At 45.0% G+C, this 19,189-nt stretch overlaps 1 protein-coding gene across 5 annotated transcripts in view; it reads right to left on the reverse strand.

Annotated features, from left to right (window-relative positions):
- Positions 1 to 19,189, reverse strand: part of LOC137783872 (disabled homolog 2-interacting protein-like) — a 108,419-nt gene that overhangs the window by 13,623 nt on the left and 75,607 nt on the right. For all 5 annotated transcript variants that reach the window (XM_068574210.1, XM_068574211.1, XM_068574212.1 and 2 more), the window contains 6 exons: positions 17,889 to 18,042; positions 16,697 to 16,795; positions 14,180 to 14,734; positions 3,090 to 3,234; positions 1,555 to 1,699; positions 317 to 553 (listed from right to left, as the gene is read on the reverse strand). In XM_068574210.1, coding sequence (XP_068430311.1) covers positions 317 to 553; positions 1,555 to 1,699; positions 3,090 to 3,234; positions 14,180 to 14,734; positions 16,697 to 16,795; positions 17,889 to 18,042 — 1,335 coding nt within the window. The remainder of the gene's footprint in view (positions 1 to 316; positions 554 to 1,554; positions 1,700 to 3,089; positions 3,235 to 14,179; positions 14,735 to 16,696; positions 16,796 to 17,888; positions 18,043 to 19,189) is intronic.

Here is a 19,189-nt window from a genome sequence, read left to right on the forward strand (position 1 = left end):
CAATTTATTTTGTTGTTTTTTTTCGGCTCAATTTTTATTTTTAGATATGATAAATATGCTATGTATAATAAAGTATTTTATTTTCATAATTTGTATTATATATATAATTTCTTTTAGGAAATTACACAATTGTTCTGCTCAATTCTAATTATTTTTGTATATATTCTAAATATGCTAAATTATTATTTTTTTAAATAAATTATAAATATCTATATATATATTTGTTGTTTTTAAATTTAAATGAATTTTATTTTTCCTGCACTATTTAACTGCGTGCCGTGGTTTTATAGTTCCAAACAACCACACACACACTCACTTGGTGAAGTTTGCCAGGTTTTGCGTGACCTTGGCGATGAGCGTGAGCGTGCGCGCTGTGCGGTCGTCCGGGTACTCCTGCATGAGGTTGAACAGCGACGGCGACATGATGGCCGGGCAGAGGAACCGCAGGAACAACGACGCGCTGATCAGACGCTCGCTGATGTCCGGGCGGCCCCGGTTGCTGCACTCCTGTCGCCAGGACGCGAACACCTCTTTCAGCTCTCGTGGAAAGACACTGGAGAGAGGGAGGGAGGGAAAGAGAGAGCGAGAGAGAGAAAGAGAGAGCGAGAGAGAGAAAGAGAAAGAGTGAGTCGCTTTTGAAGACCTAGAACCACATGAACGCAGTCAATAGAGAGGGTCGACAACCTGAGGATCTTTAACTTTAAGGATGCAAAGGTGGGTCAGATTCACCAGTTTTTGGCCTATCAATGGGCAAAGAAAAAGAAATAAACACATATATACACATATATATATATATATATACACATATATTTCTTTCTCTTTCACGATAAACATTGCCACTCGCTGGAGCCATCGGCGGCGTCTCGGCATAACATTTGCATCTGATTTTGAACGTTTGATGGGATGTTACTCTTTCTCTCTCTCATTTGCCGCGGGGTGAAAACAACACGGAGGAAGCCGTCACTGATTTGATTGCAATCACTTTCCATACGTCTCGTGGCGCTAAATTAACATTATTTTGGAATTTCTTTCTCGACTCCGGGCTGGTTTTCTTTTGTTTCCATTTCAGCATCATTTTCATGGAAACATTGAATATTTTTTAAACCAAATAAAAAGGAACTTCCTCTGATTGCAGTGAACGTGTGATCCCCTGAGCGCCGCTCTGAAAGGTTACTCCCACACGGTGTCGGAAGTAGGAGTGAGTTGAAGGATGAATGTGCCTCGGGTTTGACTCTCAGTGAACGGTTCGTTGGCTCGGTGGAGCTGGCGTTGCTTAAACATCTCACATATCCAAGTTTTAAACAACAGATGTCTTTTAAAAACCAAATGAAAGACCATTTCAACGGCATTAATGTTGTTTTTAAGCTAGTTTACAAGACAAATCAAGGTGTAAGAGATGCTCGAAGCTCTTCCTTTGTGTTATAAAAGGAGTACAAAAACAGAATGGACATGCACTATGGTGACATTGTTGAACACTACAGTGTGTGTGTGTGTGTGTGTGTGTGTGTGTGTGTGTGTGTGTGTGTGTGTGTGTGTGCTGGAGGCCGTACTCACCAGTAGGAGTTGATGATTTTGCAGAAGGCCAGCTCGCAGCACATCTTCAGGTTGCTCTGGTGTTCGTGCAGCTCGCCGGAGGAACACCTGGAGGGATCCACCTCGCAGTTCTCGTCTGACTCGTAGAGAGCCTTAATGAACTCACCTGAAAACAACAACACACACACACACACACACACACACACACAGGAGATGAAGAGGATGGGTATTCGTAGATATCAGCAGGGATTTTTTTTTATAGCGGAGCAACAGCGGGGAAGAAGACTTTGATATCGGAAGAAGCTGAACCACGAGCGAAAAAACAATTAACGCACGAGACAGAAGATTCATGTGAGAAATGAAAACATGTCCGCCTCGCTCCCTCCGTAGGGATAAGAGACCGTTAATGCTCCGATCCTAATGAGCCAGCAGCTGTAAGACAGAGCTCACAGGTGGACTTGTGATTCCTGCAGTTTACACACATTAAACAATAGAAAATGTGGTGCATAAAAGCATCAAACAAGCCACCCGCTATTTATCTGAGTCGACGGGCAGAGGCAGCTTCTCTTCTTCTAAAAGACATAAACGCACACAGACGTCGCGCAGAAGTGTTCGCAGCGCGCAGAGAAAGATGTGGCGAGCAGGACGGATGTGCACCGGTTGAGGATTAAACCGCCGATGTGTACACATCGGAATCGGAGCGCGGGAAAAGCACACGGAGCGAACAGAGGGCTCGTTGTGCGCTCTGCAGGCGCACAAACACACCTGATGTGACCTTGGACTGACATTGTCGAGGTAAGGGAGGGTAGCGGGTGTCAAAAAAATGTAGCCTATGAAACACACATTAAAAGAGACGGAAGAGTTGCTTCAGAGAGGACCAACGCGTCTGTAAAGTAACCCGGAGACAACTGTGGAAACCAACGTTGGCTCCATACCTCTTTTCCCCTGTGTTTGAGTTGTTGTAGGAACCCCAACATTAATTTCAATATCTGTTGTTTATTGTATGTATTTGTTCAGCAAATTCTTGGTAAAAAATTTATATCTGCAAAAAAAATAAATCACTTTTAAAATATATTTTGATTGTAACTATGAACATCCAGCATGATATGAGCCAGATTCCCCAAAAATGCCTCCCGGAGCGTCAATAAGGCACCTTTTTGGAAATATTAGGACCTAAAGAATCAGAATTTGCAACAAAAATCACAATAAAACAAAGACTTGTCCTGTTAGGAAGGACTTTCAGTCCAAAAATTACATATTTTATGCCAAAAGATTGTCTGAATGGGGCATGCTGGGACTTAAAATGGGAGCGGGAGGATTTTCGCACACGGTTTCCAAAAGGTTAATAAATAAATTCTACTGCCGCCGCTTCATTTGTATGAATTTCCTATGTTTTAGAGGTAGAAACGGCAGAAAGATGGAACAAGAACAGGAAGACAGCGGCTCATCGTTTTGGCTTTTCAAAAACTATTTCGGCCCCTTTATTTGTTTTCTCTCCTCAGACTACAGGCTCCGCCCCCGGCTCCGCCCCGGCTCCTCCCCCCCGCTCCGCTCACCGAGGGCGTCCTGCAGGTACTTCTGTCCCACCAGCTTGAGGTATTCCTCGATGGCCTTCGTCGCCAGCGTGTTCTCTCTGAAGATGAGGTGCTCGTTCTCGCCGCAGCGGTCCACCTCTGACATCATCAGGTCTGTGAGGAAGTCCTGCAGCAAAAACAAGAACAAGCACGGGGTTAACGACCGCAAGGCTTACAACCACGAGTGATAATGACTACGCTCAAAAACACACGCTCTTCTTCTTAGTTCCTGCACTTTTTCTGCAGATTTGTGACGTCACTAACGTGCAGCTCATACGAACCAAAAGGGAAACCTTTGTGTCTTTATAGGTTCTGTCATTTCTGATGAGGTAAAAGCAGAAAAGATCCCTTTTTAAGGATTTGAATTAGAATATTAAACTGTTTTTTAGTTGCACACGCGCTCCCTCTGCACCCGACTCGTCTCCTTCAGCCGCTTCCCGTCACTATTGAACACTATTCACCTCGTTGTTTCCAGTCGTCGTGACTCTGCAGTCTTTTCCTCCGTCTTCTCGTCGGCCTGCGATAGTTTTTTGACGAGACCTTCAGGTTCAGTCTGCAGGTTCTCATGCGCCGGTGTGTGTGTGTGTGTGTGTGTGTGTGTGTGTGTGTGTGTGTGTGTGTGTTCATAGAGAAGGGAAGCAGGTAAATGAGTGCAGATGCTATCTAAATGATCAAGGTACTTTGATCTGTCCAACAAAAACACTCCAATCACACAATGCTCACAACTCAAAGCACAAACGAGCCCCGATGGAAAGATGGAAAGAGAAAGCTTCAACCAGAATCAACAGATTTGTTCGTTTTGCGTATAAAATATTAAAACTATAGCAGAATTAAGAGCATCAATAACAAGAAAGACTCCTTCACAAACTCTCTGTGCACTGGAGAGCAAATCTCCTCTTCATCAACTCTTCATCACTGTCTCTCAGTTCACTATGGTGTAATGACTCAACAGGCTTTTTTTTTTTAATGACGTTTTAATGACCAGTGAATGTGGAAAAAAAAGAGAAATTTTAGATTATAATAAACGGAGGAAAACAAAATGTCTTTGAGTTTAATCCAGAGATGGAAAAAAAACGACTTGTTTAAAATTCCAAGGATGAAAAATAGTGACAGGGCTCAGATTTTTTTCACATAAATAGCAGCAAACATTTTCTTCACTTCCACTCAAAAGCTCAAAGAGTGAATTTTTAAAAAGCTGTTCTGTTGCGCAACGAGTCAACGGAGACGAAACACTCGTCTCCGTTCGAGAAAATGGAAAGCAGCAAAGAAAGGATCATTAAGTTCCTCCCAAAGTTTGGATCACTTTAAATATATATATGCAGTAAAGTTACCTCTACAAAAGGACTGCATAGGATTCATCAGGTGAAGAACTAAATAAAATGTGGATACAAGACGTTAAAGCTCCCGAAAACTCAAAGAGTGAAAGAGGAGAGGAGGAAGTGGAGCCATCTGGGGATGAATCACGCCCTTGTTTGGATCCCTTCAACAAACTTCTGGGTGCTCTCATGTACGTCCCCCGGCAGCTTGTTAAACCAGGGGAACCAGCGAGGGAGAAGAAGAGAGGCGAGTGACAGATGTACGGAGAGAGAGAGAGAGGGAGATGGAGAAGGAGAGGAAGGAGAGAGAGAGAGAGAGAGAGAGAGAGAGAGAGACAGAGAGCGACGGTCTTCTAAAGAACAGAGGAGGAGGAGAGAAAGCGACGGAGCCTCTCAGACGGTTTCTATAGCTGCTGCTGCAAAAAGCCTGTCATCCGGATAATCAGAGGAGCACCGCAGGGAGCCAATCAGCCGCTGATGTGCAGCGAGCGGAGCCGCTTTCTGGTGAACGGCATGCTGCACACACACACACACACACACACAAGCACACACACAATCTCAACTTTTAACATGTGCATCTCAATAAATTGTCCAATTAGACCAAGATTGTGGCCTCACAGGTGTGTATGCGTGTGTGTTATGTGTGATCACAGATCATGATGTAGTGCCTCTGCGTGTTTTATTGTGACGCAACATCGCAGTAATGTCTGCAAAGCAACACAAATCCTTTACAAATGTGTCTGCAGAGGTATCTAAAGTATAAATACCATGTTTAAAAATTTTTTTTTAAAAACTTCAACGTGAAGATGTGAGGGGCGCTCGAGGGAAAACGCAACGTATCCCAGAGTCACCGAACGAGAGAGAGAGAGAGAGAGAGAGAAAGATGGAGAGAGAGAGAGAGAGTCCCTAAAAAGAGGACAAACCTTCCATGACACCTTGGCTACAGTTCACCATGAAGCCACGTGGGAGAGTCTAAGAAATGTAACGCTTGATCATCAGACTAAATACCATCACCATGAACACAGCACCCCCACCGCGAAGCACAGCGGGGCAGTGTCACGCCGTGTGTGTGTGTGTATGTGTGTGTGTGGGGGGGAAGACTTGTGAGGGCGGAGGCGCGGGATTAAGTCAAGAATATAAAAAAGGGGAAAATCCTGTGGGGAGAAATTATGTAGTCTGCAAGAAACCTGCGATCTGCTTTCAGGAAGACAATGACCCACACACACGCACACACAACCCTACACACACACATAAAGCCAAAGCTGCAGTGGATTAAGGACAATGTCTGTCTGGGAGAGGCTCAAGGATGGAGCCGCTTCCAGAGGTGCAGCTGACTGAAAAGAAAGGTGTGTGTGTGTGTGTGTGTGTGTGTGTGTGTGTGTGTGTGTGTGTGTGTATCTGTCTGTCTGTCAGTCTGTCCTACTCTCGGCGGGTGAATCTGGACTCTACAGTAGAGAGCACTTTGTCGAATTTGGTGAACTCCAGTCTGGATTCAATGATTTGACGCCGCAGGGAAACTCCCACGGGATTGACCTTTGACCTTTTCTCTATCTGGGAATGCTGTTCTTGGCAGCGGTAGCAGAAATAGGCCGACCTAAAACATCTACTGATAGTGAAAATATCAATTATGAATAAAACTATACACACTGCACAACAGCAGCCCTGCGTTGAGAGAGAAAAAGACATCAGCGGCGTCAAGCATTTCATTTTTCTAATAAAATGAATAGAAAATACCTGCTTTCTATAAGATGTAGATCACTTTGTAGAGAACCATTTCATGTTGACACATTCATTGTAAGACAAACTCTCAGAGCACTGAAACGCGTCCCTGCACTCGTGTTCCTGATGATATTTTCTCGTCCAGGAATCTCATTTGTGCCGACAGCGTTACAATTTAGGCAACACTTTATAGGCAGGAAATGTCATCCCAATTACGGTCTTTTCCTCTAACCTCCAACCACCACTCTCTCCCTCCCTCCTCTCCGCCGAGGCGAAGGCCGGGCCTGATTAGAGAGGACGGATGGATGAAAGAGAGGAGGAGAGAGACTGAGGAATTAAACTGAGAGAGACATCGAGAGAGAGACAGAATTATTCCTGCGAGGAGCCTGAAAGTAAAAATGAGATCCTCCCACCGCTGATCATCTCTTAGAGACCGGTACGATGTATTGGTGGAGGACAGAGTGCAGCTGCGTCTTAGCCCACAATGCATTGCAGTTTGACGGGCCTTTTTTACGTTATTCATAGAGGGAGCGTGACGGGTGGTTTGCAGTCTTTCTGCACAAGTTCACACGGCATACAATGAGTTATTTTTCTTCCAGGTGGTTCAGAAAAAAAGACCTTTCTCCTTACAAAAATATGATATTGCATATATATATGCATGGTAATGCTGTTGCAAGCAGGAAAACTGTGACCACCACCCCTCGGTGGAAAGTCTGCAGCATTGACGAGCTCTATGAAGGAGACTCAAACCAGTCTCCAGTCACGATGGAGGATCTGTTAAGCTCTACTTCACACCGCTTTGTGAATACACCAGGGACACAGACACAGCGGGACAATGTCATAGTTTTGCAGGTATTTTGGTCATAAAACTAAGTTCTGACCAAACTAATATGTTGCCTAATCACACCAACATCACTCACGTGGATATAAAGCTCGTAGCTGGCTCACTGCCTCGTTCACTACGACGCTTCACCTCAGATCATCATTCAAATCTACGGAAACCAATGACTGCATAGCTTCAGAGAAGAGCCGGCGGGCATGTAGAGTATATATAAGAAAGGAGACAGAGTAAAGACTAGGGAAGGAGACTGATTATATATATATATATATATATATATATATATATATATATATATATATATATATATATATATACACACTTTGTTGTCATAGACTTTCAGAACCGTCGGTGTTATAAAAGTCTGAGCAATCACACCCTAAAAAAGCGTCTAGAGCTCTTTTTCTGTTCCCTCCCGTCATCCCTCAGCCTTTCCTCTGATGATGCCCTCAATCCTGCAGCGCTCCCTCCCTCCCTCTCTCCCTCCCTCCCTCCCCTCATCCCCCCCTCCCTGCCTCCCCTCTTCCCTCTGCTTCAGTGCTAATAAGGAGAAGTAGAACGCTCTCTGTATCGCTGCCACATCTCATCAGCCGAACCATGGCTCAAAAAGAAGGAAAGAAAAGCTGCCACCTCGAGCCCAGAGCCAGGAGGGATATGAAGGGAGGCGGGATGGTGATCACATCTAATGAACACGGGGACCCGAGTCCTGCTGGGAAACACCAGCAGCTCCCTGTAGATGAGGTTACATGCCGGTAAAAAACTCATAAAGTATCGTCCAATGCGCTGGCGTACACACATCTGTGTGGGTGTGTGTGGGGGGGGCTGCTTACATCTCTTTTCGGCACATTTTTGAAGCTGAAATATAAATCGAAGAGACGACACAATCTGCAAGATCACGGTGGAAGATGGAAAAACTACTGCAGAAAACATGGAGTCTGGAGGAGACGATGACAACAAGCTCAATTGTGTTTCTATGGTAATACAAACCACAGCAATACAAAGAGGGAGAGCTACACAAAACAAAAGGCCTTAAAAGGGAAATACTGGAGCAGGAAAACCAGCAGGAGGCTCGTGGGTTCCAGCACGTTGTCTTAATTCAGCCCATTTTGAAAGCGTCTTATCAAATATCAAATATCACACGCTGATGACAGAGCGCCTCACACAGCCGTGTGTCACGTGAATCATGCACAAAATGTATGTGCACAAAAAAGACTATTTGATGGCGAAGCGATGATGCACTCGTACATGGAAGCCCAATTCCAACAACTACAAAAATCATAATTATTAGATAAAGTCATAATCATAATCAATTTGACTTTTTATCCCATAATAATGACTTTATTATAAGATAAAAGGTCATTATTATGAGATATAAAGTCATTATTAAAAGACAAAAAGTCAAAATTATGAGTTTAATGACTAATGATTACTTTTTATCTCATAATTATGACTTTTTATCTCATAATTTTGACTTTATTATCTCATAATTATGACTTTTTATCTCATAAATTTGACTTTATTTCTCATAAATTTGACTTTATTATCTCATAATTTTGACTTTATTATCTCATAATTTTGACTTTATTATCTCATAATGATGATTTATTTTACTTCTTTTTTTTTCGTGGCGGGAATGGGCTTCCATACTCGTGTGACGCGAAGCCAAAAGACATTTAAATGTATTCATTGCGGTTTCTTAACGAAGATTTTTGCAGGATATGTTGTCCAACAAAGCATAAACGGAGCATAACGGGTTATACTTTGTTCGCAGATTGCTTCTGTCGTGTAAATAAATAAACAAACTCCGTTAATGGAGAAGTCATGGTTTGTGGAACTAATGGGATTCATTAGAATAAACTAAGTGGAAAATAACCTGCTGATGCTCCGAGGGCTGCTATCCAGGTGTGTGTGTGTGTGTGTGTGTGTGTGTGTGTGTGTGTACACACAAAAAGGACATACATAAATTTTGGGGGGGGCATAATTCGAAATGATAAAGTTTGGGTTCAGTAATTTGTGTTACAGATAGGTCGAGGGGGAAAAAATAATTGAATGCGAGCAGAAAAGTAGAAACCCAATAACATGACGCAACCTGACGGATCGATGAGGCCGGTTTTCCAGCGTCGGGGGCCAAAAGAGCTGAGGGAGAAGAACAGGAACCACTTCAGCCTCTCCATCCTCTCGCTCTCCTCATCTTTCCATCCCCCCCCTATAGTTTCTCCTCCCTGGAGACCGACCGGTGGCTAGTATTACAGAGTCAGTCCTTCCTGTGAGGGTCACATTGGGTTGACTGTGAGGACCGGAGGCCGAACGGAAATGAAAAGCGGTTCTTCCCGAAGGCTCGTTATTCAACACACAAACACACACACACACACACACACACACACACACACACACACTAAAAAACAGGAAGGGCTGCAGCGCTCCCAATTTAGCAACAAAGTGCACATGATCATTACGGAGCGAGGTCAGACTGCGGGGGCTTTTACAGCGAGTGTAACAGGACATATTGTCTCATATTGGGTCTTAAAATCGCCAACATTGTGTTGCCGGGCAGAAAACAGAAGGATAACGGTGTCATCACCTCACCTGCTCTTCGTCACCAGCTAAATGCTAAATGTTCGACAGCTGTAAACTTAGCTTTTGGTGTTTAGTAAAGACTAGGGAAGGAGACAAGAGTAAAGACGAGGGAAGGAGACAGAGTAAAGACGAGGGAAGGAGACAGAGTAAAGACGAGGGAAGGAGACAGAGTAAAGACTAGGGAAGGAGACAGAGTAAAGACTAGGGAAGGAGACACAGTAAAGACTAGGGAAGGAGACACAGTAAAGACTAGGGAAGGAGACAGAGTAAAGACGAAGGAAGGAGACAGAGTAAAGACGAGGGAAGGAGACAGAGTAAAGATGAGGGAAGGAGACAGAGTAAAGATGAGGGAAGGAGACAGTAAAGACGAGGGAAGGAGACAGTAAAGACGAGGGAAGGAAACAGAGTAAAGACTAGGGAAGGAGACACAGTAAAGACTAGGGAATGAGACAGAGTAAAGACTAGGGAAGGAGACAGAGTAAAGACTAGGGAAGGAGACAGAGTAAAGACTAGGGAAGGAGACAGAGTCTCTGTAACATCGGCGCCAACAGAGACGTCAAGAAGCTCTCGGGTCGATGTGCCTCTTTGCAGCCGTTCGGCTCCACGTCCATTAACTGAGTTTCTGCAACGCTCTTCTTGCCTCCTCCGTCCTCCCTCCCTTTCCTTTTCTCTCCTCCTTGTCGGTGCCTTCACCTTCTCTCCGTTTTCTCCTCCCTCGCTCCACGCTGTTCATCGGGGAGGCGATCAATAAAAAATCTCGCTGGAATTACTAAGACATGATGCCCGGGTCCTCGCGGTGAGGAGGAGAGCGAGAAGAAAAGAAGAAGAGCTCAGTATTCACTTCCTGATCTGATCAGAGCCCGCGCAGCAGACTTTAGCTAACCTCTTTATCTCCCTCCAAACACACTTCGCCGTCTCCTCCGAGAGGGGCTCACCTCTGTAATATTGCAGCTTATAATCCAGCGTCAAAATGAGAGAGGGGAAAAAAAGAACATTATGGAGGAAACTACGTAAACATATTGACGGGTTGATGGGGAAGGTATTGACTGATTCCCTCAAAGAGAAAAGAAAGCAATCCCAGTGGAACACCGAAGAACCAGAGCCCCTCGTGTCGCATCACATTACGGACGTTTGACAAACTGTGTGTGATGCCGGCGCTGAATGCAATAACACTACAAGCTGTGCTGGAGACAGCGGCTGCAGAGAGGAGAGAGGAGAGAGTCTTCTCTTCAGAGGAGAGGAAAGGTGAGCGTCTCCAGGCGATTCCAGCACAGCAGAGGGTTGTGCGGACACACAACACAGATGTGTGTGCGCTGTGAGGTCAGGTTGTGTGACCTCACAGCGCAAGAATTCGGGGCGGAAAAATGTGCTGCGATTGGATTTTCTCATGTTGATTTCGCCCTTCGATTTCTTTTACGTCTTGAAAATGAAATGAAGTCGATTGACGAGAGGAAAGTAGACTAAATAGTCCACTTGCTGCGCTTTGCCTGCATGCTTATGCACAGCCACACGTTACAGGCCTATTTGCTGATGCACAAAATGAGTTCACTGACCTGCAACCACCTGCTTAACGTCTTGCGATTTGCACGTCGATGTGTGTGCTATACACCCACACATATACAGCCACACGTATACACACACACACACTACTGCAGGCCTATTTGCTCATGCACAAAATTGAATAACTGACCTGCAACCACCTGCTAACGTCTTGTGATTTGCACATACGTAAGTGTGTGTGTGTGTGTGTGTGTGTGTGTGTATAAAGCTCGCCAAGGCGTCCGGGCATCGATACAGCGTCCGTGATGACACCTCTCCGGAGGGCTTTGGCCTCCAGGTGCAATGAAGCGTGAAAGAGAGATGAAGCAAGACAAAGACGGAAGGTACGGAGAGGACGAGAAGGAGACGGAGCGATCGTGCAACGGAGCACAACATCGGGGGCGTAATTGTCTGGTGACGGGTGATAAAACAACACGGGGAAGAAACGCGAGTCCGGGAGGCGTCGCATACTAATGCCCATCGCAACCTGCAATCCTCAGGCTCTTTAACGATAGCCGGCTGCAATTAAAAGCCATTTCCTCAGCCGATTAAACACCGGGCGCGTCCGTCAGCCCAAACTTCAGAGCTACAATGTTACCAAAAAAAAAAAAGAGAGACGTTCACCGTCTGCTGGCCGTCGACGAGGGAAGAATGACTGACTTAGGTCCTGAGTCATGGACTTGACTTGAGACTGAATCGTTTGGAAGACTGCACAACGACAAGAACGGGGCATCAAATAAACAAAAGGATCCATGAAACATTTGCAGGAAAAAACTATTACTAGAGGAATTTGCTCAAGTGAATGCGCTTAATTCCTAAACACAACCCGGCGATGTTCGCAAAAGGCCGCGCCCAGGATGGCTGTAGAGTAACTTAACCACTGTATTGTGAAGGAGCAAAGCATGCAACACAAGCTGTGTGTGTGTGTGTGCGATGGATCCGTGCAGCAGCAGAGGATATCCTAATTAGGCCTCAGTAATATTTTAGAATAAGTGGTTTCGCCGTGTGCTCGTTCGGCATGAACGACGTCCATTGAAGGAAAAACACGTACTCGAGTGCATGCGCACGGCGTAACGTCAGGCGATAAAAGTTGTTTTTTTAAAAAAAGGAAGTAGTTGTGTCGCTTGACATTTTGGAAGCGGCTGTCATTAATTCTCAGTCCTTCAAAAAGGCAACGACAGCTCTTTCTGTATTTACAGCCCCTCAGAGATAACAACTGAAAAGACTTCCATACGTACGTAAAACACGTAAAACACAGATGAACATCGTCTCTGGTGCGGCTTCACGAGCAGCTCGTCCACGGGGCGAAGCGGGAAAGCAGTTGAAGAAGAGGAGGAGGAGGAGGAAGAGGTGGAAGTAAAAGTTTCAGAGGGGATTCATTAATTGAGGATGATTGAGGATGAGGCCTTCCGCCTCCATCCATCAGCAGCTCTCGGTCCTAAACCGGCAGCGCCGCTCAGACGGACGTCCACGTCTTAAGCACCGGTCATTTATCAGTCCGCTGAGACGCGATAAAAGTCAAAAGAAAGTTTTTCACAAAGCTTCCGCTGACGAGACGCTGTCAGGAAAAGCAGCCCGGAGCGATACGCCGCGGAACAGCAGGCAGTTATTTCAGATGTTACAAGAAACAACAAGACGGCTATTTCCAGACGACAACAAAACACACGTCTGTTCATCAGAAACGCTTTGGAGCGGAATTAGACTCATCCGTGGTATTACACTTCTTCCTTTGTTGATGAACGGGCAAATAGTTTTATCAATTTGTCAGGTAATGATTTGGTTTATGGAAAAAAAAAAAGCCTTGTGTGTCTTTCCAGAACACAATCTGACGTCTTTTGGTTGTTGTGTTTTGTTGAGCTGAAGACGTTCAACGACTGCTCTCAGGGTTCAGACACATTCTGACCAATGGGTGACTCCATAACGTCAAAACAAATGTCCACGACTTTTAAACACATTTGCTAGACTAAACTTTTTGGAAACCTATGGAAGCCCTTTTCGACCACAAAAAAGAATCGTAGTCTTTTTTTTTTGGTTGACTTTTTTGGTTTGCCCAGTTCAATTCCATGTGAAATAGCAAGCATTTGAAGTATTTCATCTGTTGTGTTTAAAGTAGTCCTCAATGTACTCACAATCCATGTCAAAAGAGCTGCTTCAGACTGTTGTGGTCTTGTCCTAATATATTTAAAAAAAATAAAATTGTCATTTTTTTTTGGTCATGAATTTTTTTTGGCCTTATTTTTTATTTTTTGTCCTATTTTTTTAATTTTTTTTTGGTCCTAATTTTTTTTTGTGGCGGAAATGGGCTTCCATTTTTCCAGGTTTTTCCATGACCGTAAGAACCCTGAAAATGTTTCCCTGATTCATTTTGATGAATCGACTCGCTGCGCTCCAAAAAAAGAAATACCAACGTTTGTCTCGCTGCGCCGTCAAAGTAACAGTAAAACAGTTTTATAATCCGAGTCCGGCCGGCGTGCCGTCACCAGAGACTTAGCTCCCTCCTCCCCCCGCTGCGGCGGACTAATCTGCAGACAGCGCTTCTTGTCCTGCGTCGGTATGCTGAGCAGCACAGCGGGGGATACATGGGAGGGATTAGCTCCAGTTAAAAATGTAATACGGGCTGCTGCGGCGGGAGGAAATCACCTCTCCGTCTGGTCCTTGTCTGCTCTATATTACAGCTGTGTGTGTGTGTGTGTGGGTCAAAAGTTCACAGAGGAATAGTTAACCTCTGCAGAACCTCGTGGCAAGATACTGGTCCGAAGTGAACAAACTCAGAGCAAAAAGAAGCAAGAAAGTACAATTTGTCAAACTACAAAGTGCTATCAGTCAGTGCCACTACGGCGCTTCCTTCCTCACTCAAGGTGTAGTCAAAAAAGATGTGTTTTTTAGCTCGCGGCGGGAAGACGTAGACACTTCCTGCCCGTCCTGACGTCAATAGGGAGCTTGTTCCACCATCGAGGAGCCGGGACAGCTGACAGTCGCGGCTTTGTCGAGCGTTTAGCTCGCGGCGCCGATGCTACGTGTGGAGTGCAGACGTAGGAAAAAAAAAAAAAGAGAGGATTCAAGCTCTTTTCGTTGGTACTGACCTTGGCCTTGCCGGTGCTCTGCAGGATGTGGACCAGCGCGCACGCCATCTCCTCCTTGTTCTTGACGCTAATCCCGGGCTCGAGCACCGAGCACAGCAGCATGTAGTTGTTGGTGGTGTACTCGGCGAACTCCTTGTACATCTCCATGGGCAGGATGCTCATGCTCTGGTAGCGGGCCTTGATGCGGATCATGGGCCCGGAGGTCTTGCCCTTGGGCGGGTTGGGCGTGCTGACGGCGTACCACTTCTCCATGAACTGCCGGCCGGTGACGGCGGCGGCGGGGATGCTGACCAGCCCGATGTAATTGTTTTTGTCCTTCTTCTTCTTCTTGTCCGTGTCCTTGTAGAGGTGCACCGTGACGCTCTTGACGGCCGGCAGGTTGTTGAACTCAAAGTGCTCGCCCCAGAAGACGTTGTCGGTCTTGAGCTTGCAGGTGGTGCGGGCGTACAGCGAGTCGTCCAGACACAGCTCGCAGAAGTACTTCTTCTTGGCCGGGAGGTCTTTGGCCTCCACGATCCAGAGCCGCAGCAGGTTCTCCACCCGCCGGCTGTTGTCCTGGAGGAGGAGATGAGGTCGTTAGGTCATCAAAATGATAGTTTCAATGCAGGGTTCATGCACATTCTGACTAATGGATTTCCATGACTTTTCATCAAATTTTCATGACTCAACGAAATTTTGATGACTTTTAAGCAAATTTTGATGACTTTTAACAACATTTCAATGAGCAAACATGTAGTGAAATCTGTGTGTGAACAGTAAAAAATGATCAAATGTAGTATTTAAACTAACAATGAGGATTCAAAGCATACAGTAAACCTTAAATGACACAAATGAATGAGAGACAATAGTTTGATTAAAAGAATAAACATGTATATAGATGCCTGTATGTATGCTGCTGATATATTGAGCCTCGTTCTTTTAAAAGCAGATTCATTATTTCAAACTCGGCGTACATGAACGTCATGAACACATGAATATAACACGTTTACAGGACTTTTCCAGGTTTTTCCATGACCGTATGAACCCAGTCAGTGGGAGGTAACCAAGCTAGAAAATATCGAGAAAACCAACAACTTAAATAAATCAAATGTCTGCAGACATGAAATGAGATTTCAAGTTTTTAAATGACACAAATAAACATTTCCTAGAGTCATTTGATCGTTTCACGGCGGCAATTTAAAAAGCTTTTTTTCCTCTTTTTTCGCGCTAATCCATTCTTATGTCATCCATTGATATTCTCCAGAGTGAGGAGGGGGCGGCATATTAATTATCCTATTAATCAGATTACCTACGAGAGGAAACAAGGAGCAATTAATTACATTATTAGAGTGAAACAGCGAGGCGTTGCGACAGTATCTGACAGCGTTTCATACGTCACAACAACTTTCTTCTGCGTGTTTATGCATTTCTACGTTTCTACAGTCCTCACACGATCTCTGACCTCTAATTGTGTCTTCAATGGTGTGTGTGTGTGTGTGTGTGTGTGTGTGTGTGTGTGAGCAAAATGTCGAGGCAAACTAATCAGTAAATCAGTATTAATAACGTTAGACGTTATTAATTTTCTACATTGCACATTTACGTTCCGACGGCGGCCCTTGAAGTCGACGCCCCTGTAAGTGGCTCCCATTTATCATAATTACCCATAATTATAACTTATACACCAGCTTGAATTGTGCAGGTTTAGCATTTAGACTTCTTCGTTAACATTGATTGTATATCCGGATGAGTAGCGATCACAAACAGCTGAATATATTTTTATTTTTCTGCGTTATTGGACGTTTATAGCGCGGGATCGTCGGCAAAGAGGCGGAGTCTGGCACATGTCCCGCCTCGTCCTACGATGACCAGAAGGAGCCGCGTCATCGTGTCATATTTTAAATTTCTCCATGAGCGACTTATGCTTCCAGTAAATAAGACGAAACAACTTGTGAGATGTTTATTTGTCTTGAAGCCGTTGCTGAGAGAGAGATGGTGTTGATATTAACGAGCTCACAGTGATGCGTCACCTTGTCTGTTCTGGTCAGTGAGTCGTAGTACCGGCAATTAAAGTGAGAAATCTGTTTAATCTGTTTAATTAAAACTCCAAAGACTTCCTCATCTAGTTCCACGGCATTTGGGTATCTCACTTTGCCAAAAAAAACAAAACAAGATCGCATCCAATCGCTCTAAATTATGAAATGATTAAAAACAACGCAGAGAGAGAGAGAGAAATACCACCTCTCCTCCGCCAAAGAAAGCTTCCCAAACTCACTAATTAGCGACAGATGAAGGAGCGATGAAGACACCGAGAGATGAAGGCTATCTTCTGGGTGTGATGCGTTTGCCACAGCTGTGTTTTTTGCGTCTCGAGGTTAAGAGAAAAGCACTTTTTGGGGGGATGGACGCTGCCGGGAGTGAGAACACGCCGGGGTTGCGACATACGACCGTCAATGTGCATTCATTAATGTTGCGTCGTGCGGTTTTTGGAATCGGGACGCTCGTGCGTGCACGCGAGGCTCCGCCCACCGCCGCGTTTACCTTGTTGGGCTGCACCGCTCTCCTCAGATTCTCCATCCATTTGTCCCTCTCGGCTGACGAACGGCACGAAAAACATTTGCTTCCTGTGGAGGTGGTGACCTAGAGAGAGAGAGAGAGAGAGAGAGAGAGAGAGAGAGAGAGAGAGAGAGAGAGAGAATGCTTTAAACATCAAACATCCTGCACAACAATGACGGGGAAGAAGTGGGACAGAATGTTTTGCCAAAACTTAGTTCTGAAATACCTATTTATGTGTCCGACGGCAAAGAAGCTTAACAAAGAAAACAATACAATACAATACAATACGGGGATATGAGGACGACCTGGCAGCGCTGAAGGATGACTGAATGGTGAGACAGAGGAGAGAGAGAGAATAGAAGAGAGAGAGATAGAGAGAGAGAGAGAGAGAGAGAGAGAGAGAGAGAGAGAGAGGGAGAGAGAGAGAGAGGGAGAGAGAGAGAGAGAGAGAGCAGAAAAGGAAGAAAAAGAAACAGAATGATGTAATGAGCAGCATGATAAATCTCCCTCTCTCTCTCTCTCCCCTCAGCTACATGTTTGCATGTGTGTGTTTGTGCACCATGATGATGATGATGATGATGATGACGATGTGAGTTTCTCACTGAAACAAATGCTTCCATTAGATTTTTCCACAACCCTGAAAAAAATAAACTATCGCCTCGTGTCGGTCAGCAGCGAATCAGGAGCAGCGGCTGCATCTTGCTCTTTTTATCACGGTCACGCTCATTTTTACACTATTTAACGGCAGTAGTATCCGTATTAAAAAAAACAAACTATAATGAACATAATTAGTCGATGAAGTTTGTTGTGGTAACTGTGAATAAATAAAACAGAACAAAGAGTATTAGAGCTTAAGCTGCTTACAGAGGAGTGTTTTAATGGAGTCTGATCCTCAGCTGCTGCTGTCTGCACACGCTGGTGTGTGTTACTACATGTTTCTCACACATCCAGCTGACAACACAAACAATTATTTGTGGGTCTTTGTAGCTCCAGTCACCCGATTAATGTACGTTAATGGACTCCTCCTACGTCAAACATATAGCAATCCTGTGTGTAGACTTTTGAAACGAGTGACTCTTTAAGCCTGGCTGCACAGACAGGAAAGGAGCAGAAGCTTTTCTTGAGATAACGATCCGTCTGCACAGTAGCAACACGAGATGTTCTGCAGAACCCTCACCTCAAAGCAGAAGTCCTGCCCGAGGATGCTGCTGTGCACCGGCTTGATGACGACCTCGTCCTCCATGCTTAGGTCCAGGGCTTCCACAGCGCTACTGGGGCTGAGCAATGACTCATGGGAGCGAGACTCCTTCAGCCTGGGCATCAGATGAGATCTAAGGGAGGGAGAGAGAGAGAGAGAGAGGAGAGGAGAGAGGGAGGAGAAGAATGAGAGATCTGAGTCACCCTGCAGAGGAGAGGAAGTGAGAGAGCGGCAGCATATGCACACCGCCGAGCGTTCGTGTGAAGGGAGAGAGAGAGAGCAGGAAGGATGGCGACACATGACCGTGCACCCGCGTCCACGATGCTTTCGCTGGAAAAACACGCCTCCGGAGGCCACGGCGCTCGATTCAACGCCGTCGATTATCATTAACGGTCACGCGCCTTCGAACGTTTCCGCGATGAAGCTGCTCGAACCGTCGGGGTAAACAACCCCACGGAAGAATTTATAGCCTTTTTAATGTAACAAATTAATCAGACTTTTAATCTGAAAATACTTTTATTTTGAAAAGGTCAAAAGGAAGTGCAGACTTGCTTTAGGCTTGTATGTGGGCTACAGATCCTGTTACGTGGATGCGCGTCTATATTGTTAGAAGTGTGATAGTTTAATGGACCCGTGTGAGGATGAAGCTCTAACGGTGGTGACAGTGCATAAGTTGAAGGAACAATATCGAGACCCGACGGAAAACAATAAATGTTTCATTTCAGCAGCAGGAAGTTTCACGCCACTTCATAAACGGGGATCCGTTACAATCGAGCTGCGCTTTACAACTGAACCCCTCGGCCCCCGTGCACACTTCTCCCGTGCACGTCGACGGGAGCTCAGAGTGCACTTTAGCAAAGTGTTCGATATCCTGACGGAGACTAAACCCCGGACCCTCCCGGTATTCTTGGCGATTTTTTTTTTTCCAGAGGATTAAGGAGACAAAGTAAAGAGCTTTTCCACTGTTTGCCGCCGCCCTACTTTATGTGTTTTCACAAGAGTTAGTTAGTGATGGGCTGTCGCCAGGAGAGAGCAAACATGTGTGTGTGTGTGTGTGTGTGTGTGTTTGTGTGTGTGCGTCGTATTTGATCCACATTATTGAGCTTGATATTTAGCCCGAACATTAAGCTCTTCTAACGTTCAATAACAACCAAGTTGCGTTAAAGTATTCTCTCCCACCATGAGGTATTAGAAACACACTTTATAATGCACAATAATCTGCTTACAGTGTAAGCTCTCATAAAGATTATCACCGCTTTATACAAACATGCATAACACAT

Source organism: Clinocottus analis, unplaced genomic scaffold (assembly GCF_023055335.1).
Source record: "Clinocottus analis isolate CAN_PGR_092001 unplaced genomic scaffold, fCliAna1.0.p SCAF_13, whole genome shotgun sequence".
In the NCBI taxonomy this organism is placed as follows: Eukaryota; Metazoa; Chordata; class Actinopteri; order Perciformes; family Cottidae; genus Clinocottus; species Clinocottus analis.